The sequence below is a fragment of the Mirounga angustirostris genome, unplaced genomic scaffold (assembly GCF_029215605.1).
Source record: "Mirounga angustirostris isolate CCGP_5_RB_7025 unplaced genomic scaffold, mMirAng1.0.hap1 SCAF_17, whole genome shotgun sequence".
NCBI lineage: Eukaryota > Metazoa > Chordata > Mammalia > Carnivora > Phocidae > Mirounga > Mirounga angustirostris.
Window position 1 is genome coordinate 27,063,791 of NW_026991725.1, and position 20,874 is coordinate 27,084,664.

At 55.2% G+C, this 20,874-nt stretch overlaps 1 protein-coding gene across 3 annotated transcripts; it reads left to right on the plus strand.

Moving 5' to 3' along the window:
- LOC123854720 (signal transducer and activator of transcription 5A) lies at nt 1-20,625 on the plus strand. Of its 3 annotated transcripts, none has more exons than XM_064583184.1 (19): nt 1-70; nt 1,335-1,472; nt 1,808-1,964; nt 3,137-3,226; nt 5,578-5,752; nt 11,076-11,206; nt 11,476-11,627; nt 12,091-12,246; nt 12,678-12,857; nt 14,874-14,961; nt 15,075-15,197; nt 15,575-15,667; nt 16,393-16,599; nt 17,209-17,303; nt 17,400-17,530; nt 17,984-18,139; nt 18,838-18,889; nt 19,217-19,324; nt 20,310-20,625. In XM_064583184.1, exons 2-19 carry the CDS (start codon nt 1,345-1,347, stop codon nt 20,470-20,472), a joined length of 2,385 nt encoding a protein of 794 aa, XP_064439254.1. In that variant the 5' UTR covers nt 1-70; nt 1,335-1,344; the 3' UTR covers nt 20,473-20,625. The 3 variants fall into 3 exon arrangements, with proteins under 3 accessions (XP_064439254.1, XP_064439253.1, XP_064439255.1); XM_064583183.1 differs by lacking the exon at nt 1-70 and adding an exon at nt 421-537; XM_064583185.1 differs by lacking the exons at nt 1-70; nt 18,838-18,889; nt 20,310-20,625 and adding an exon at nt 421-537.
- The last annotated feature ends 249 nt before the right edge of the window (nt 20,626-20,874 follow it).

The following is a 20,874-nucleotide window of genomic DNA, read 5'->3' on the forward strand; positions in this document are numbered from 1 at the left end:
AAAAGATGACAAACGCAGAGCTGGAAGCCATCTCCAGCTAGTCCAACCCTACCCTCCTCCCTTTTTACAGGTGAGAAAACTGAGGCCCTGGTTTGGGATTTCCAGAGCCCGGGGTTTCCCGGCTCTCCCACCCCCATCCCCCGCCACTCCCAGCGCCTGCTGCCGCGGTCGGGGGCCCGCGGGCGAGGGCTGCCTGGGACTCCCGGGGGACCCCGCCGTCGGGGCAGCCCCCAGGCGCGGCGTCGCCCAGCCTCGCCGCAGGGGCCCGGCCGCGGCCGCCGCTGCGCACTGGCGCGGGAGCCAGCGACCGAGGGCGGAGGCAGGGAGGGAGCGACAGAGGCTGGGAGGGGTGTTGGCGAGAGCTCGCGCGCTGTGTATGGTCTATCGGAGGCAGCTGACCTTCGAGGAGGAAATCGCTGCTCTCTGCTCCTTCCTGTAGTACAGCCGCCGCCGCCGCCGCCGCCGGGAGCGCGGGCCGGGAGCGAGAGCCGCGGGGCGGACCGCCGGCCCCGCCGCCAGACGGCTCGGCGCCACCAGGTGGGTGGCCCGGCAGCGCGTCCCGAGCGGCGAGCGCGGACATGGGGCCCTCGACTCCCACCCCGGGCCCCCGCGCCCCGGGCCCCGGAGCCCGACGGCCGGCCGGGGCGCGGGGACGGGTGTCCCGGACCGAGAGGGAGCTTTGGCGCGGACGCGGGGCGCGGGACGCTGGACGCGGAAGGAGGGAGGGGGCCGCGGGGAGCAGGGGGCGCTGTCGGGCCGGGCAGTGGGAGACCGTGGGGGCACGGCTGGGGGGCGCCTCCGTAGAGACAGCGTCTGTCACCCCAGTCCTCCCTCCTCAACCACCCCAGCCACGTGCCGGCGGGGACCGAGCCTTTCGGTGGGAGCCGTCGGTGCCCTAAGTTTGGCCTGGAATAACACCCGACCCCCCAGCCCAGAAATTGGGACTCGGGGCTCGAGGCGGGGTGGGGGGTGTGTGTGTGGGGGTTCTTGCAGCCTTCCCCAGAGGGCCTGTGGGCCTCCGCGTCAAGTTTCTCTTTCAGTTTTCTAGCTGTCCCCCCTCTGGGGAAGCCCCGGTGGGGCGAGGGGAGAGGAAGAGGGGGAGGGCACCTGACTTTCAGGAGCCCCTCCCCAAGCCTCAGCGGGTTCCTTGTTGGAGGGCAGGGCGGCCGTCCCCTCCTCACCATCTTTCTTCCCGCACAGGAAAGCGTGTCTGTGGGAGGGGAGGGGCCTGGCCTGACCGCGGTCCAGGGATGGGTGGGCATGGCAGGGTCAGAGGCAGGCCCGGCCCTCTCTCCTGTCGAGGAGCCGCCCCTGCAGCCCTCCGCTCGCCCTAGGTGAACGGACATGGCGGGCTGGATCCAAGCCCAGCAGCTGCAGGGAGATGCGCTGCGCCAGATGCAGGTGCTGTATGGGCAGCACTTCCCCATCGAGGTTCGGCACTACTTGGCGCAGTGGATCGAGAGCCAGCCATGGTAAGTCCCCCTACCCTGAATCGCCCTCTGCGGGGCCTACACAGGCCCTTTGACCTTTAGCTCTTCTCTTTGTGTTTTGGTGTGATTCTAGTCCTTTCTGTCCCTCTCTGCAGAAGGGGTGGTGTCTCTGGGAAAGGGGAACAGGGAAAGGGGACCTTGGGAGGGGAGAGGAGGTGTTTCTAGACTGTGATGCCTGTGGAGTTGCCCAGAACAAGTCTTGTGGGCTCTGGAGTGCCCTTAGTCTGGAGCCTGGGATTTCCCACTCCTTCTTGGTGCCTGACCTCCTTGCCCAAGGAGAGGCCACAGTAGTCTTCTCTCCCCTGCCCTGCCCCAAGGGATGCCATCGATCTGGACAATCCCCAGGACCGAGCCCAGGCCACCCAGCTCCTGGAGGGCCTGGTGCAGGAGCTGCAGAAGAAGGCAGAGCACCAAGTCGGGGAAGATGGGTTCTTGCTGAAGATCAAGCTGGGGCATTATGCCACACAGCTCCAGGTGGGTGTGTACACGGGGTCATCTGCAGGAAAGTAGTGTCTGCCTTCTCTTTCCAGCCACAGAACCTCTGGGTTTTTTCCTGGCCTGGTCACTGACTCACCGTGTGACCCTGAGCTAATCGGTAACTTTTCTGCTCTTCAATTTCCCCCACCCCCTCTTTCAAATCAGGCCTGTCAGATTCCTTTAGCACGCTACAAAGCAAGGGGTGGGGTGTGTTTGTCCCCAACAGAAGGGAGATGGGTGAAGTGGCATTCTAAACAGATCAAGCAAAAGGGATGGAGGTAGACTGAGTCAAGAGTCCTTTGTTCGAGAAAGGAAGACCAAAAACTCCTAGAAATGAGGGAATGAGGCAACCAGGCATCCCTCCTAGGACCCTTTTAAAGGTGCAAGAGGAGCAGAATTGCCCTGGAGGCAAGAGCTGGATAAAGGAGTGTTGAATGAAGGATGTAGTTGTAAGATGTGCCTTCTCCTTCACTGGGTGGGGGGTGGGGAGGTAGTGGAGGTAGCAGGGAGAGTATAGGGAGGGGAGAGAGGAAGTTTTTGTGGAACCAGGACAGGGGTGTGGGTGGTAATCACAGTCAAGCATTTATTGGAACTTACTTGTATTTCTCAGAGAACCCTTCTTAAATATAAGCAGCAGGGTGTCAGGGAAATAAAAAGTCCATCCCAGAAGAGGGAGGGAATGGGAGAAAGCTGGAAGAGGAAGGCAAAATAGGAACCCAAGGCCAGGGCAACGGTAGAAAGTACCTTGACCTTGGCATTGGATGCCCCAAGTCGAGTCATCTGCTCACTTGTTTGCCTCTGGACAAGTACTTAACCTTTCTGAGCATCAGTTTTCTCATCTGCAAAATGGGGATAATAGTTTCTGCGGATGTCAGGGTATCTATCCTCTGAAAGTCAAAAGAGATAGTAGATTGGAAGCACTTTGGAAACTTTGGAAACTGGGTTTCTGATGCACTGCAAACCAAATATGAAGATCTTGGAGGGGAAATCAAGTCAAGGAGAGATAGAGGTATCTGGTGACAGTTCCTGAGGTTTCCTGAGGAAAGCTGAGGCAGAGGCTGGCGGAGAGGAAGTGGGGGGGGGGGCGGGGGGACATGGCACCGTGGGGGGCATGGTAGGAGTGGCGGGTAGGGGGTGGCCAATTGTAACTGCTGTTGGGATTCTTTCAGAACACGTACGACCGCTGTCCCATGGAGCTGGTCCGCTGCATCCGACATATTCTGTACAATGAACAGAGGCTGGTGCGAGAAGCCAACAATGTGAGTGTCCTATGGTGTGGGAGAGGAGCTGGGAAGTCATTCCACACACCTTTTTCTCCAGACACAACTGTGTTTTATAAATGCTGACAAGAGAGCACCAGGGAAATAAGGGACATGGGCAGGTGTGAGAAGCAACGGCACATGGCAGGTCCAGTCCCTGTACCTTCTCCTCAGGCCCTGGCTCAATCACTTACTAGCTGTGTGACTTGAGCAAGTAACTTAACCTCGCTGAGCCTCTGTTTTTTCAATTGTAAATAGGGCTAGTAACAGTATCTACCTTACAGAATTAGTGTCAGGGTTAAATGAGATACTGTGTGGGCCAGGGATAGACAAACAGACCAGTGAAACAGAAGAGGAAGCCCTAAACATGCACGCACGCACACACACCCCTGGAAATTCCACCCTCATTAGACATGGCATCACAAACCACCAGGGAAAAGGATTTGTCGTTTAATAAATGGTGCTAGGGTTGAAATGAGAAATGTTCTCTGGTGGTCTGTGAGGAGAGGTGGAGCTGAGGTCTGTGTCAGAAGAGACACCCTGGCAAGCTCAGAGAGGTGAGGCCCAGAGAGGCAGAAAGGGACTCATCCCCCGAGCTCTGTAATCCTGAAGGCACTGAACATCTGCTTGAACAATGGGACAAACATTATCTTATCTAGAGTAAAGCAAGATGAATTTCATAAAGTGGCATCACATAGGTAAAGACCACGGAATAGTGCCTGGAGCTTATTTATTTATTGCTGTGGATGCTGATTTCAGGAATTTTACAGTTCATTCAGTAAACATTTATGGAGGTCCTGTGGTGTCTGACACTGGGCTAGGACTAGAGAAACAGATAAAGGCCTGGTCCGCACCTGAAAGGAATTCAAGCAGTGATAGATTCTCTAGGGGTGAGCTGGGTACTAAGGGGCCATATATGGAAAAAGTACCCAACTCAGACTAAGGCAGCCTGGCAGGGGGGGTGTCCTGAGGACAGGGATGTCTAAACTACAGGGGGGAAGGGGGAAGAAGAAGGAAAGATGAGCAGAGGTAACAAGAGTCTGGCCAGGAAGGCAGGAACCGTCTTAACACATTTGAAGACTTGCAAGTAGTCAGTGGTATTGGGGAGAAGGGAGCAAATTGGGGAACCCCAATAGGTAAAGCCAGAGAGGAGGCAGAAGCCAGGTCACAAAGAGTCTTCCAGGAAAACTGTTGTATCCTTTGACTTGTGGCCACCGCAGAACTATCTGTAAATACACAAATGAGTTCAGCTCCAATTAAGAAATACCTATCTAGGGCATAGGTGTTGTCTTGGTCACGGGGGGAAATCATTCCTTCTCCCAACCATCAAGCTGCTCTTGAAAACCTCTGATGCGCTACCCCTTGGGGATTTTGTGGCATGCAAGACAGACAAGGTTCTAGCACTTGGGAGCTTATATCCTAGTGCATGGAGGCAGAGAAGAGAGAAATAAAAACAGAACAAGACACTTTCAGATAAGGATGGTGCTATTTGAAATCGGCCCATCAGAGAAAGTCACTCTGAAAAGGTGCCAGCTGAAATGCCAGCCTTGGGAAGATTTGGTGCCAGAATGTTCCAGAGTGAAGGAACAACAAGTGCAAAGGCCCTGAGGCAGGAACGTGTTTGTGTATTCAAGGAACAGAAAGTACCTGGTGTGCTTGGGCAGCAGTGGTGCTGGGGGGTGGAGGTAGGCAGAAGCTCTCAGCTAGGGCACTGGAGGCTGTGGGGAAAGAGTTTGGATTTTATTCTGAGACCAGTTTACGGGACAGGCCCTGAAGATTTGGTCTCCTCTCAGCCAGATGTTGAAGGAACAGATCAGGCCAGGTCACTTAAATGGCCTTATCAATACCTTCCCTGTAACTTCCCTCAGTTACGAGAAGGTCTTGAGTGAGGACACGGATGATGTGTGTTCACACAGCCTTGTTCTGCGCTGTGTCCCCAGCACCTCACATGGTCCATGGCATTGGATCGGTGAACGAATGTGGAATGAAGGGGTCATCATCATTAGTAGGCAAACCCCGGTCACTCCTGGATGTGTTGAGTTCTAATCTCTCCGAAGAGAGCTTAGGTGGACCCTGTTGGGGCAACTCAGGTGGAGGCCAGAGCTACAACAGAAGTTTCTGCTGTGCTTTATGAAGTTGTCCTAATCTGCCAGCTCACCTGTTTCCCCTCCTTCTTTCCAACTCCACACCAATTCTGGTAAATGACTATCCTTCCGACACAAGTTACCCATCTTACTTTAGATTTGGAGTTTGGGGTCTGTAGTATTAGCGTTCCCCAAAGCCTGAGGTTGCCTTCCATCCTCACTGCTCAGCTCACTGCTGCCTGCACTCTCCCCCTGATATGTCCCCAGGGGAGTTCCCCGGCTGGGATCCTGGTTGACACCATGTCCCAGAAACACCTCCAGATCAACCAGACATTTGAGGAGCTGCGACTGGTCACACAGGACACAGAGAATGAACTGAAGAAGCTTCAGCAGACTCAAGAGTACTTCATCATCCAGTATCAGGAGAGCCTGAGGATCCAGGGTGAGGCCCGGGCAGTCTGGGCAGTGTGTGTCATGAGGGCAAGAGTGAGGACCACTCTGTGTGCTCCTGCGAGGCTGGGGCTGTGTCCGTGTCTGTCTCCACAGAGCCTTACCCAAAGCTTTGGAGAAGTAATGGTACCCTGTTATTGAGCCCCTGCTATGGGCCCGGCTCCAGGCTCAGCCCTTTGCATGCATTTTTCAATCCAAACTTTACAGCAGCCCCAGGAAGTAGGTAGCTGTTATTATCCCTATTTTGTAGATGGTACAACTGAGGTTCCGGGAGAGCAAGTAATGTGGCCTGGATTGCTTATAAGTTGCGGAACTGGATCTCAGAGATACATCATAAAATCCCAGTGCTTTACTAAACAATATTCTCTCCCTGATTGTAGGGATTCAGTGAGTATCTCGATGACTGAATGAATACGGACAAAGTGTTCCCCATTCAGAGGGAGGACTTAGGTTGGGAGTCTCCTGGTTGAACCAGGCTGGGGAGAGGTGGAACTCCAGAAGTGCCCCTTCTTGAGCCTCCCTGATAGGAAATGGAACTGGGAAGAGGAGGTGATGGTGGAAAATTCTCCTGTCTCCTAGGTCTGTAGTTTGCCAGTGGCTGTCATGATTAAGTGTGTGGGGAAAGAAAATTTAACTCAGAACAAATCAACTCCTGATACAATTTGAGGAGTCTTGAGACATGGCCCATCTTCCCCCAACTCCAGACTGACCCCAGAGCTGCTCTATCCCATCCTCATGAGAATAGGAAGTGTCAAGCTTCCTTTTCTTGCGCTCTTCTTTCTCTGGCTTCTTAAGGTAAAACCGCAGGTCATTGACTTTAGACCTTTCTTCTTTTCTGATACATATATTCAGAGCTTTAAATTTCCTTCTAAGCAATGCTTTGGCTGCATTTCATGATTTTAGCTATGCTGTATGTTCATTATTATTCAGCTTGAAATATTTTCTTTTCTGAATAATTATTTGGCCCACACATTATTTAGAAGTATATTGTTTAATTTCCAAATATTTGGGGTTTTTTTCCCCTATATGTCATATCATTATTGATTTCATTTGCATTTTATTATTGAATTCCACTATTGTCAGAGAACATACTCTGTATGATCTCAATTCTTTCTTTCTTTTTTTTTTTTTAAAGATTTTATTTATTTATTTGAGAGAGAGAGCATGAGAGGGGGGAGGTCAGAGGGAGAAGCAGACTCCCTGCTGAGCAGAGAGCCAGATGTGGGACTAAATCCTGGGGCTCCAGGATCATGACCTGAGCCAAAGACAGTTGCTTAACCAACTGAGCCACCCAGGCGCCCCATCTCAGTTCTTTTAAATTTGTTGAGACATGTTTTATGGCGCAGTGTATGCTCTATCTTGGTGAATGTATCTTGTGGACTTTAAAAGAATATATGTCTCACAATTTTTTCATTTAAAAGTAACAATTTTATGGGGCGCCTGGGTGGCTCAGTCGTTGAGCGTCTGCCTTCGGCTCGGGTCATGATCTCAGGGTCCTGGGATCGAGCCCCGCATCGGGCTCCCTGCTCAGCGGGAGGCCTGCTTCTCCCTCTCCAACTCCCCCTGCTTGTGTTCCCTCTCTTGCTGTGTCTCTCTTTGTCAAATAAATAAATAAAATCTTTAAAAAAAAAAAAAGTAACAATTTTAAGTTAAATAATGTTAACATAAGAAAGTTTTACCCAAAAAGTCCCCCAAACAAAAAAACCAACATCTGTATTTTCCAAAACAAAATTTAGCAAGAAGCATTGCTTTAGATTTTTACACATCTCTTTAATGTGAAGCTTAATAGGAGATAGCTGGGTCTTGCTTTCAATCTATTGTAATATCACATATCTTGCAACCTTTAGAAAATATCACTGTATTCCTATAAGAGATCGAAAAAGAAAAAGGCAAGTAAGGTCTTCTGACCTTATAAAAACAGTTTTGGCTTTGTAGGCTCCTAGTAAAGTTCTTGGGAACCTTCTAGGGATCCCTGGTCCACACTTTGAGAACCACTATGATTTCTGTCTTTATTGATTTTTTTTTTTTTGGCCTAATTGTTCTATCAGGTGTTCTTTTTTTTTTTTTTTTTTAAAGATTTTATTTATTTATTTGAGAGAGAGAGCATGAGAGGGAGGAGGGTCAGAGGGAGAAGCAGACTCCCTGCCGAGCAGGGAGCCCGATGCGGGACTCGATCCTGGGACTCCAGGATCATGACCTGAGCCGAAGGCAGCCGCTTAACCAACTGAGCCACCCAGGCGCCCCTCTGTCAGGTGTTCTATCTATGTATCAGATAGTTCTACCCTGAAAAAGGAGGATCAAAATCTACTATATTGTGGAAATGTCTGCTTCTCCAATTATTTTTGTAAATATTTTCTTTGTGTATTTTGAAGCTTTGTTATTAGATGCATATAAGTTTATGATTATTATGTCTTGCTGATTGATACCTTAATAACTATGAAATGCCCTTCTTGATCTCTGGTAATACTTTTGTCTTGAAGTCCACTGCAGCCTTCTTATTCTATATAGCCATAGCATATCTTGATACATGTTTTTTAAAATTTAAAATGTAGATATCATATTGTTGAGTCTTGCTTTTATGAGTATTCTGACAATCTCTGCTTTTTCTTTTTAATATTTTATTTATTTATTTGAGAGAGAGAGAGAGAGCGAGCGAGCATGAGATGGGGGAGGGTCAGAGGGAGAAGCAAACTCCCCGCTGAGCAGGGAGCCCAATGCGGGACTCGATCCTGGGACTCTAGGATCATGAGCCAAAGGCATTCGCCCAACCAACTGAGCCACTCAGGCGACCCTGACGATCTCTGCTTTTAATTGAGGTGTTTAGTCCACTAATATTTAACATACTATTTAATACAGTTGCATTAAGATCTCCATTTTAATGTTAATTTTCTGTTTTCTCCCTAAATTTTTAGTCATTTTCCTCTGTTCCTCCCTTTTTAAAAACTATTGAAATTTTTTTTTTAGAATGCTGTTATGCTGTTTTATTTCTTTTTAAGATTTATTTAGTTATTTGAGAGAAAGAGAGAGCATGCGGGGGTTGGGGCAGAGAGAGAAGGAAAATGAGAGAAGCAGACTCCCCGCTGAGTGCAGAGCCCCATGCAGGGCTCCATCTCAGAACACTGAGATCATGACCTGAGCAGAAATCAAGAGTCCAACGCTTAATTGGCTGAACCATCCAGGTGCCCCTATGCTGTTTTAATTTAACTATTGAAGCTCTCCTCACCCTGCCATGTTAGTGTGTCCCATACTCTGAATTCCTCAACACATTGCCAGAATCATAGTAGGTGTTGAGTAAATGTTGGTGGGATGATTCTAGCATGTCTTCCTCTGAATCCATCTTGGACTGACCCCAGAGAAAGGGTGGCCCTCTTCCTAGATTAGGGAACAGGAGAATTTAGGCTGTTAGTTCTTTTTTTTTTTTTTAAGATTTTATTTATTTATTTGAGAGAGAGAAAGAATGAGGTAGGGGAGGAGCAGAGGGAGAAGGAAAAGCTGACTCCCCGCTGAGCACAGAGCCTGACCCGAGGCTCGATCCCAGGACCCAGAGATCATGACCTGAGCAGAAGTCACACGCTCTCCTCCAGGCTGTCAGTTCTGCCCCAAGCCTTTGATGGTTGATAGTACTTCCAGTCCTATTCTTGGGTTTTCTGTTTCCGATTTATGGGTTTGGGTTAGGTTCTGCTTTGGGTTTGTACCCATCATGCAATGTCAGTTCAGTCTCATTTATCAAGTTCACTCATCAGAAACACAGACTATGGTTCTGTTTGCGCAAGAGAAGGCTCAGCTCCCTCCAGTGGAGCAGAGAATTGCCCCACACCTCCTGACCTCCCTCCCAGAAGCTTCTGCAAAGTGCCAGGAGACACCTAGGTGGGTCACTCACATAGGGAGGTGGGGCCCAGGTAGGGAATCACCGGCACCCCTGTGTGGGTGGCAGGATTTCTGAGGTGGCCTCAGGACGTGTGCCACGGCTGGACTGTAGTCTTCTCTCTCAGTCCCTGGCCGTGGGATCAGAACCTTGTATTTCCAGTTCTCTTCTAGTGCTGGGCTTTCCCTGGCTGTCAGGAGTTGCTTTAGTCTGTCCCAGCTTGTGTGTCCCTGAGGCAGGGCCTCGGTCAGTGTGACATGGCCCTTGACCACGAGAGGCTGATACTCGCATCTCCTTGTCTCAGCCCAAGTGAGGACACTGGGATGTTCAGCAAGGTGATGGGCAGGCCGTCATAATCCCAGCACGGAGGATAGTGGTTACCTTTGGAGGCAGGGATGGGTTTGCAGGCAGGGAAGGATGTACAGGTGGCTTTCGCTGTGGCTTCTCAAGCTGGGTTACTGATACACAGATGTTCCTTGCATCACTCTTTCTGCCTCCCCTGGGTCTGAAGTATTTCATAATAGATTTTTTGTAGAAGGGTAAGGAGGCCTCCCTGACTCCCTATTCCTGCCGTGGAGGAGAGTCCCAGTGCTAGTGTGGGGAGAAGCTGTCTCCCTCTCCCCCCCTTCTCCGTCTGTGCCTGTCTGTCCCTGTCTGTGCCTCTCTGTCTCCTTCCGGTTGGTCAGCTGAGCTCACGGTCACCCGACCTGGACAAACCAACATGTTGGGCCCCCTCCAGCACCTAGAGAAACCCCTTGTTCCAGAGGAGAGGCTGCTGGGCTCCGGGGGCGGGACAGAGCGTGCGGGGCGGGGGCTCTCCCGAGGAGGCCCTGCCTTGTGGGGTGGGACTGAGCAGCTGCTGGTCTCTGTCACCCTTTAACCCGCCCTGGAAGCCACTCCCCAGGAAGGACTAACTCTCACCTAGAGCGCCCGCGTGCCGGGAGGTTCCTTGAGCCTTTTGTGGATCATCACTTCCTTACTCCTCAGCGACCCACTGAGGCAGGGGCCGAGACTCTCCCCTTCTGCACATGGGCAGACTGAGGCCCCGAAGAGTGAAATGATTTGCCTGAGTTCCCCCAGTTAGTAAACGGTGAGGACACACACGGAACCAGGCAGCGAGGCTCCGCGCTGGACCCCCGTGTGGCGTGGGCAGGTCTGGCGGGCAGCTGTGCAGACTAAGGTGGGAGGGGAGGCCTCGGGGCAGGATCCTCCTCAGCTGTGCCCTCAGGCTTCCATCTGCACACTCCCTGAAGGGGAGATCAAAGTCGAGAGGCCAGGGCCCAGAGCCCGCTCACGTCTGGCACCCTTGGCTTCTAGAACCCCAAGTTGCCGTTGGTCAGATGTTGGGCAGCCCCTTGAGGGTCTTGCCTCCAGAACAGGCGTGTGTGTTCCGCTGGGCTTCGTGCAGGAAGCCGGGAGATGATCACAGGTGTCCCGTCCCCTCCTGTAGCTCAGTTTGGCGGGCTGGCCCAGCTGAGTCCCCAGGAGCGGCTGAGCCGGGAGACGGCCCTGCAGCAGAAGCAGGTGTCCCTGGAGGCCTGGCTGCAGCGCGAGGCCCAGACGCTACAGCAGTACCGCGTGGTAAGTGGCATCTGCGTCCTCCCCTCCCACGCTCGGAGGCCCACATCCCGAGCCGTCCGGGGAGCCCGAGAGAGGGCTAGGGCCAGGGAGAGAGCGGGACCCGGGAGAGCTGGAGGCCAGATCCTTCTTTCCTGTGGGGGGCACGTGAGGCAGAGCAGGTTTGGGAGAGGGGAGGGCCTGTGCCCGGGGCCTGGTCCCCAGCCCTGCCTCCCGAGTGAGGGCTGTTCTCTGGGAGCCCAGAAGGGCCTGCTGTCCCCGCCTGCCTTCAGGAGCTGGCCGAGAAGCACCAGAAGACCCTGCAGCTGCTGCGGAAGCAGCAGACCATCATTCTGGACGATGAGCTGATCCAGTGGAAGCGGCGGCAGCAGCTGGCCGGGAACGGAGGGCCCCCCGAGGGCAGCCTGGACGTGCTGCAGTCCTGGTAATGGTGTATGGGGGGCGGCCGGGGGGGCAGGAGCGCCGCCTCCAGCTGCTCCTGCCGCCGCCCGCGTTTCCCCGAGCAGCCGGCTCGCGCTGGCCCGTAGCAAGGCTTCCTTCACCGGGGCTTCTGGCTCCTGACGCCGACCTGGGGGCCCCCATCGTGTGCCACCTGCCCAGGAAGGGAGTCCCTGTGCTGGGGAGGGGGGCAGGGCAGGGTGTGCAGAGCGACCCTCAGGCCGAGTGGAGCCGGGTCAGGGGTGCTGCCCCGCGCCCCCGTGTTCCTGCCAGGCGGGGCGCTCTGCTCTGCTCCGTGGGCAGGAGCCGGCGGCTCAGGAGCAGAGCCTTCCAGGGTGAGGGTGGAGCTGGGCCTTGGGGCATTCTCCCCAGACTGGAGCCCCTCGGCCTCGAGCCTGGGGGACGGGGTGACACCGTTGTCCTCCCGGTGGCCTGGGCCTCCCGTGCAGGTGTGAGAAGTTGGCCGAGATCATCTGGCAGAACCGGCAGCAGATCCGCAGGGCTGAGCACCTCTGTCAGCAGCTGCCCATCGCCGGCCCAGTGGAGGAGATGCTGGCTGAGGTCAATGCCACCATCACAGACATCATCTCAGCCCTGGTGACCAGGTGACTGCTGCCTCCGGCCACGCCGGCCCCCGGGTGGTTGGCATGCGGGGAGGCAGGGGTGCTTTGCCCACCGGGGTTGCCGCGGGCGGGGGTGGGGGCTCTCGTTGGAGTCCTTGTCTCCTTTGTCTCGGGCCCCCATCCCCCTCTGTCCTCAGTGGCAATGGCTGCTTGGCGTTGACCTTGCCCAGTGTGTGTTGTGGGCGCGCCGCGGACTGCCCTTGTCCCCCCGCAGCCTGTGCCGGCTGCCGAGTCATGTCACTGCCTCCCCTCCCACCACCTCCTCTGACTCTCGGTGGCCTTGCTGGGCACAGGAGCTGTGCCGTGTGCCCTTCCTTCGCCTGCTGAGCCCCGGTAGCCTCCGCACGTGGGGGGACCAGGCCCTGTGCCCTGAGCCGGCATCATGTGTGGTCTGGTCACTTGTGTCCCCGCAGCACATTCATCATTGAGAAGCAGCCCCCTCAGGTCCTGAAGACCCAGACCAAGTTTGCAGCGACGGTGCGCCTGCTGGTGGGCGGGAAGCTGAACGTGCACATGAACCCCCCCCAGGTGAAGGCCACCATCATCAGTGAGCAGCAGGCCAAGTCGCTGCTCAAAAACGAGAACACCCGCAAGTACGTGGGCCCCTGTCCCTGCCTTCCCCTCCCTACGTTCTGGACTGGGAGTTCCTGTCTATTCTATAACTAGGGTCCTGGGTGATGGGGGCAGCTCAGCCTCACTCTGCAGTCGTGGTGCAGGGTCTCCCCAGTTCATTCTGTCTGTCCTGGTGTACAAGTTGTTCCTCTTGACCCATAGTAGGTCAGCATGGATTGCACAGCTGGCTTGTTTGAGTACCTGTGCTGATAACTGGGAAGAGCTGCGATCCACACAGTCCTTGGCTCTGTGTTCGCCCAGCCCAGCAGAGCCAGCAGCAGTCGGGAGAAATGTAGTGTGCGCCAGGGGAGACCGAGGGCACTGTGGAAGTGGGTCGTGGTGGGGGTGGGGCAGAAGGACAGTGTTAGGATGCAGGATGAATGGGAGTAGCTCGTGGGAGGGTGTGGGGAGAGAGAGGAGGGAGACTTTCAGACAGAGGGAACATGGGCCTCTTCCGAAAGGAGAGTGTAGAGAAGGCATACGTAGCTGGAGAACCCAGGGTGGGATCCAGGGATCAGGGCAGGCCAGCCCCAAAGGATGCAGTGAATGAATGAATGAGGGAGTGAATGAGTGAAGTGGGAGACTGGGTCATGTGTATTGAGAGCCTACCATGGGATCTGGGGATTGGATGATAAAGAAGGCAAAGAGGTTCTCATGCTCTTAGAGCTGACATTTTGGCTGTGGAGGGAGACAGTTACATGGTTGTAGTAATCCAGCAGTGTTGAAAAGTGAAAAAGTCTAGAAAGAAAATGAAACAGTGATATCATGGCATCCGGATAGATGTTGCCTCACCACATGAGTGACCGCAGAAGGCCTTTCTGAGGAGATGTTTGAGTTGAGACCTAAACAAGAAGGTCAAGGGTGTTTGGGGCAACAGGAAGAGCAGGTGCCAAAGTCCTGAGGTACACCGAGTTTGCATGTTCGGCAAACAGACAAGGCAGCATGACTTACTTGTTCTGGGTGAGGGGAGAGGAACCCACGGAGGCCAGAGGAACCCACGGAGGCCAGAGAGCAGGGCAGGGTTTGGCCATGGGGTCCTTGTAGGCTGTGGTCATGGTTTTTATTTTAACTGCACTAGAAGCTGCCAGGGGGCCCTGAAGGCCCCCACATCAATCTCAATGCTGAAGGAAATTTTTTTTTTTTTAAAGATTTTATTTATTTATTTGACAGAGAGAGACGCAGCGAGAGGGAGAACACAAGCAGGGGGAGTGGGAGAGGGAGAAGCAGGCTTCCTGCAGAGCAGGGAGCTCGATGTGGGGCTCGATCCCAGGACCCTGGGATCATGACCTGAGCCGAAGGCAGACGCTTAACGACTGAGCCACCCAGGCGCCCCAGTGCTGAAGGAATTTTTAACGATAGATAATTTAATGATAATTTAATGATAGAGACCCAGATCCCACCCTTGAAGAATTTGCTCTACCCAGGGGTGCCTGGGTGGCTCAGTCCTTAAGCATCTGCCTTCAGCTCAGGTCGTGATCCCAGAGTCCTGGGATCGAGGCCCGCATTGGGCTCCTTGCTTCGCGGGAGGACTGCTTCTCCCTCTCCCACTCCCCCTGCTTGTGTTCCCTCTCTTGCTGTCTCTCTCTCATCAAATAAATAAAAATAAAAAAATCTTAAAAAAAAAAAAAAGCATTTGCTCTACCCTCAGGCCTGAGACACAGAGAGGAACACTCTTTTTTTTTTTTTTTGGAGGGAGAGCGAGAGAGTTCGAGCAGGGAGAGGGGCAGAGGGAGGAGCAGAGAGTGAGGGACAAGCAGACTCCATGCTGAGCATGGAGCCCAACGCCGGGCTTGATCCCAGGTCCTTGGGATGATGACCTGAGCCAAAGGCAAGAGTTGGCCACTTAGCCGACTGAGCCACCCCAGCGCCCAGAGGGGAACACTCTTAGGGGCAGGGGCTGCTGGCTTGGCTTTCTGGCATGAACCCCTGGCCCAGGGCGCATACAGAGCCATCCTCCTGGGGTCCACATGGCGATGGGGCTCCCCTCTCCTTCCCAGCGAGTGCAGTGGCGAGATCCTGAACAACTGCTGTGTGATGGAGTATCACCAGGCCACCGGCACCCTCAGCGCGCACTTCCGGAACATGGTGAGCCCAGGGCCTGACCCCTGGGGTGGGGGGGCGGGGTCGTCTGCCTGGGCGAGTCCCGGGCAGACGTCCCAGCTGCTTTCTCCTCATCCCCCTCCGCACCCCCACCCCAGTCGCTAAAGAGGATTAAGCGTGCTGACCGGAGGGGCGCTGAATCCGTGACGGAGGAGAAGTTCACGGTCCTGTTTGAGTCTCAGTTCAGTGTTGGCAGCAATGAGCTTGTGTTCCAGGTGAAGGTGAGGCCTCGCTCTCCCATCCCCCACAGGTCACCCAGAAAGGTGAAGACCTACCCGAGGCCACCTGACTGGTTTGGGAAAGCCAGAGAGCTCTGAATCCTCACACGGTCATGGCCCACTTAGCCCAGGGGCCTACCAGAACCCCTGCTTTCACCTTGCTGGTGCCTGCTTGCTAGGTTACAATCTGGCACTGGCCACGGTGAGCTGAGGTAATGGGCCGAGAAGAACGAGGCTGTGGGGGGTTTTTGTTGTTGTTGAATTTTGCTTTGGTTTGATTGGGAGGTTTTGTGGGTGGGACCGTGGGTGAGGAATGAGGGCTAAGTGAGGGCGAGATGGCCGTCACGTGCCTTCTACACTCATTCCTTTGACTCCCGTAGACCCTGTCCCTTCCCGTGGTTGTCATCGTTCACGGCAGCCAGGACCACAATGCGACCGCCACCGTGCTGTGGGACAATGCCTTTGCCGAGCCGGTGAGTCCTCGGGGGACCCCCATCTCAGCCCCCGACGCCCCAGGAGTCTCCGTGAGTCGGCCCCAACCCCCTGGGGCCCTGCTGGGTGGTCCCCTGCCAACCCCAGGGCCACACCGGAGCTGAGGTGAGGTAAGGGGCAGCTCTCGGGAGTGTCCTCAGGCTCCGTCTGGGTTCCCGTCTCCGGAAGGGGATTTCCTAGGTCTGTGAGCTTAGCCCCTGGGCTCTGGGCTCTGATCTTCCTTCCACTTATGGTTTGGGTCCCTGATCTCTATCCCAGACTCCTGGTCTGGGTCTCTATCACCGTATGCCCACCCCTCTGCCCCCCTGTCTGTCTGTCTGTCTGTCTGTCTTTCTTTCTTTTTTTAAGATTTTATTTATTTGAGAGAGCGCATGCGAGAGAAAGCACGAACAGCAGGGCGGGGGGCGGGGATAAGCAGGATAAGCAGGCCCCCCACTGAGCAGGGGAGCCGAGCCCGATGCGGGGGGGCTCGATCTCAGGACCCTGACCTGGGAATCGTGACCTGAGCGGAAGGCAGACGCCTAATGACTGAGCCACTGAGGTGCCGCCCCTGCCCTGCCTTTCTTTCTCTTGTGTTTGTGTCTCCTTTCTTGGATCTTTCTTAGCTGCCTCTGTCTCTTGGTATCTGTGTGTCTGAGTGTGTGTGTGCGTGTGTGTGTAAATATTTCCTACTCCATCAGTCTGCTTTCTCTTCTCTCCGTCTCAGGGCAGGGTGCCGTTCGCCGTGCCTGACAAAGTGCTGTGGTCTCAGCTGTGTGAGGCGCTCAACATGAAATTCAAGGCCGAAGTGCAGAGCACCCGGGGCCTGACCAAGGAGAACCTCGTGTTCCTGGCACAGAAGCTGTTCAACAACAGCAGTGGGCACCTTGAAGACTATAATGGCATGTCCGTGTCCTGGTCCCAGTTCAACAGGGTGAGGGATCCGCTACCAGCCGCCTGCCTCGGGGCCACCTGTGCCCTTCCAGGCTTTCCCCACCTCACAGACCGGTTACTGGCCTCGGTCAGCACTGCCCTGTCCACCCCGCCCTGCCCTCTCCCACATCCAGGAGAGACGGGGGCTGAGACCCCAGGGAATGGAGGCAGGGGCAGCAGGAAAGTGCATGTAGCTCTGAGAGCCAAAGCAGGACAGTGGAAGGAACCCGGGGCTGGGAGTCCTGATCCTTGAGTCTCTGTCCTAGATCTGTTAACTAAGTGGCCAGGCCCTTCCCTTCTCTGTGCCTCAGTTTCCCCATCTGTCCATCGGGGGAGAAGTGACTTTGGAGGTCTTGTCCAGCTCAGACAATTCTGGGCGCCCCCTACCTCCACCCCTGTGTCTGAGAAGCAAGAGTCAGGTTTAGTCTCTAGTCCTTAGTCCACGTACGGGTTGGGGGCTGTGTCCGTTTATGGACCGCGGGAGTGCGGGGCGAGTAGGGTGAGGAATTGGGAGAGGGTGTGCATGAGGACGAGGGCATGGACTGTTTTCTGGGCCACCTGTGATGATGGGGCCACAAACCCTGACTTGGGGTTTCCTGGGGGCTCTCAGGAGAACTTGCTGGGCTGGAACTACACCTTCTGGCAGTGGTTCGATGGGGTCATGGAGGTGCTGAAGAAGCATCACAAGCCTCACTGGAATGATGGGTGAGGAATGCGGGGGGCCCAGGGGTTGGGAGGCCATGGGCTCCGGGTACAGAAGATGCTGGCCCGGTAGTGACGCTGTATGCTCCATGCACCCAGGGCCATCCTAGGTTTTGTGAACAAGCAACAGGCCCATGACCTGCTCATCAACAAGCCCGATGGGACCTTCTTATTGCGCTTTAGTGACTCCGAAATTGGGGGCATCACCATTGCCTGGAAGTTTGACTCTCGTGAGTGCCCCGGCTCCCATTTCCTTGCTCCCCATTCCCCATCAGGTCTGCATCCTTAGAAGCTTTCCCCAGGGGAAAGATTGGAACTGAACTCAAAGTAGGGGAAGAGTGTTGCTCAGAAATACATTCCTTTCTACCATTTTCCATCGTGGCGAACTTAAGCTCACTGGCCCCATAGCCTCCAGAGCTGCTGGGGGAGTTCTTCAGCGGTTCTGAGTTTCTCCCTTCTCTGCCCTCACTTAGCCTTGCTGGCATCTTCTTGCTTGGTTCACTGGGTAAATGTTCCCATGGTCAGTTGCTTGCCCTGTGCCAAGGAGTGCAAGACAACCTGGAGGGTTGCAGAGCAGGCTAGTCCAAACCCAGATGTCTCTACAAGCCGGATCTCAAACCCCATGACCCTGACCCTCCTCCTGAGGGTGGTGGGTGGTGGGAATGAGCTTGTCCTTTTCACAGCTGACCGCAACCTGTGGAACCTGAAGCCGTTCACCACACGGGACTTCTCCATCCGGTCACTGGCAGACCGGCTGGGGGACCTGAGCTATCTCATCTACGTATTTCCCGACCGACCCAAGGATGAGGTCTTCTCCAAGTACTACACCCCTGTGCTCGGTGCGTCCTGCCCTGATACTCCTGGGCCCTTCCGCAGCCTGTGGACAAATCTCTTGGGGCGAGGCAGCTGGGACTCCCCAGGAAGAACCCAGGGGCCATTTCCCCCGTGGGCTTGGTCGGTGGCTTGGTGTGGAGCACGGGGAGGGGATTTCAGGTCTCGCAGCAGAGAGGGAAAACAAACCCTCTGACCCAGCTTTCTTCCCTGCAAAGTGAAAAGCTGGGTGGATTCTCACTTCTGTGCCCTTGGAGGAAGTCAGGAGGCAGTGCTGGCCAGGATAATCATACCCACACATAATGCACTACTCCCATCTTAATCAGCTGCTCTCACGGCTCCCACCCTCAAACCTGCCCCCAAGTTGAATGTGGGAAGCAAAATGGACAGGTTTTTCCTCTTCAACTTGTCCCTAGTCCACTGTTGGGTTTGCTGCTTGGAATTGGTTCTGCTTCCTTGGCAGAGTGGGGTGAGGAGAGGGAGAGCAAAGGGCCAGAAACGGAAGCAGGAGAAAGGATGAGATCGGAGCCAGGGGCCTGGGTGGCCCTCGAGGGGTCCATCGGCAGGTGTTTATAGGAATCTGTGGGAAATCTCATCCCCGCTGAGGCCCCACAGTGATGTGGGTAGGAGGCAGACTGCATGCCATGGGCTTCCACTGCCTGGGAGCTCCCAGAGGCGGGTTCTTATCACGCTCCCCCCTCGGCAGCTAAAGCGGTGGATGGATACGTGAAGCCACAGATCAAGCAAGTGGTCCCTGAGTAAGTACCCAGGGTCCAGCTCTGGTCTCCTGCTGCCTCCTTTCTCTTCCCTCGGTCCCCCTCACCCCTCACCGCTGCTCCTCCCACTCATAGACCCTGCGTGGCCCAGCCCGCCCTTCCGCCCTGAAGCCTGGCTCAGCCCTGGAGAGGGAACTGGGCTTAGTCTCAATGGGACCAGGACCCAGGGCCCCACTCCTGCAGCTGGAGTCCCAGGCCCATTGGGCACTTTGTCCTTCCATACCTCAAAAAAGGTGTAAAAATGCCCCCCCCCCCCCAAGTCACCTGCTGCCCGGAGGCCACTGAGGCTCTGCTGTGTTTCTCCTGCAGGTTTGTGAGTGCGTCTGCAGACTCTGCCGGGGCCAGCGCCACCTACATGGACCAGGCCCCCTCCCCAGCCGTGTGCCCCCAGGCTCATTATAACATGTACCCCCAGAAGTAGGTTGTGTTCTCATGGGGCTCCGTGGGGAGGAAGTGGGCACCTGGCCTCAGGCTGGGCCCCGGGAGGGCTGGTGGGCAAAGGGACCCAGAGCTCCTGTAGGTCTGAGACCACCCAGGCCGGGCTCCGGCATGTGCCCAGGTACAGCGAGGGAGATCAGCCAGTGAGAAGCATAGAACATAAGCTACATATAGGAGGGTCCTTGCTCTGGTGCTGACTGGCTGTGTGACCTTGGGAAAATTATTGAGCCTCCCAGATGTTCAGTTTCCACATCTGTAAAATGGAGGCAAAAATACCTACCATATGGGATTGGGGGCAGGACTCAGGTGAGGCTGTGGTAAGGGATAGCTCCAGATGGGGCGGTTGCTCTTAGGAGTTGGAGGGAAACGGGCTATCACTTGCTCCTCTCTGGAGTTCCCAGGGCAGAGAATTAATTCTCTCCTGAGCTGTGGGTGGCCCCAGCTGGATGTCTGGGTGTCTGGCAGACACAAGCTGCACTGGGATGGCCATGGGCTTGAGAGTCACCAAGACTGGAATTCCAATCCTGAATCCATTTGCCAGCCAGGTGCCCCTGAGCAGGTTTCCGAACACGGCCGAGCCTCAGTCTCCCCCAGTGTAAAGTGGAGCAGATACCTACCTCACAGGTGGCTAAGCCCAGCGCGTTGTAGGTGCTCAGCAAATGGAGCCCATGGTTGAGTGGAATAGTGTCGCAGTGGGCAGAACTCACTGACCCAACCATGTTTTGCAGAGGAGGAGAGGGACGGGGACAAGGGAGAAGAACTCTCTGAGCCCACTCAGTACGGCAATGAGCGTTGAGACTAGAACTTGAGTAGCTCCCAATGAACCAGTGACTGACGTTTTCAGCTTGGGGTTCGCGGGGGCGGCCAGCCAGAGCCAGTCCTGTTCCCGTGAGACTGTGGTCTGAGTGGGGAGGGGGCCAGCGGCATGCTCAGCTCCCTCTGACCTCCTCTCCCTCTCTCCCAGCCCTGACCCCGTCCTCGACCAGGATGGAGAATTTGACCTGGATGAGACCATGGACGTCGCCCGGCACGTGGAGGAACTCTTACGCCGCCCGATGGACAGTCTGGACCCCCGCCTCTCCCCGCCTGCCGGCCTTTTCACCGCTGCCCGAGGCTCGCTCTCATGAATGTTCGGATGGCACGCTTCTCTTTGGAAACAACACTCAGTGTGAAGGGGTCGTGTTAATGGTGATTTTAGTGTTGCTGTGCATACAGATGCCTCGGCCGCGTGTGTGTGTGTGTGTGTGTGTGTGCCTGCCTCGCCTGCGCCCAGCAGCCACCAGCTTGCTCCCCAGATCAAGGCGCCCGAGGGCCCGCCGGGCCTGTGTCTGTCGCGGGAGGGGCTCCGCTTCCGCCGGCTGCTGTCACAGGTGCTGTTCCTGCCCGGGCCTGTCCGGCCTCGCCGCTGTTTGAAGGAAATTATTCAAGAAGGGGCTTGGAGACGGGTCAGGTGTCCCAGCGTCAGTTGTACTCCTGAGTGAGAAGCTTTGGCTCCCAAATGTGTGCATATGCGTTTATGTTTGTGCATC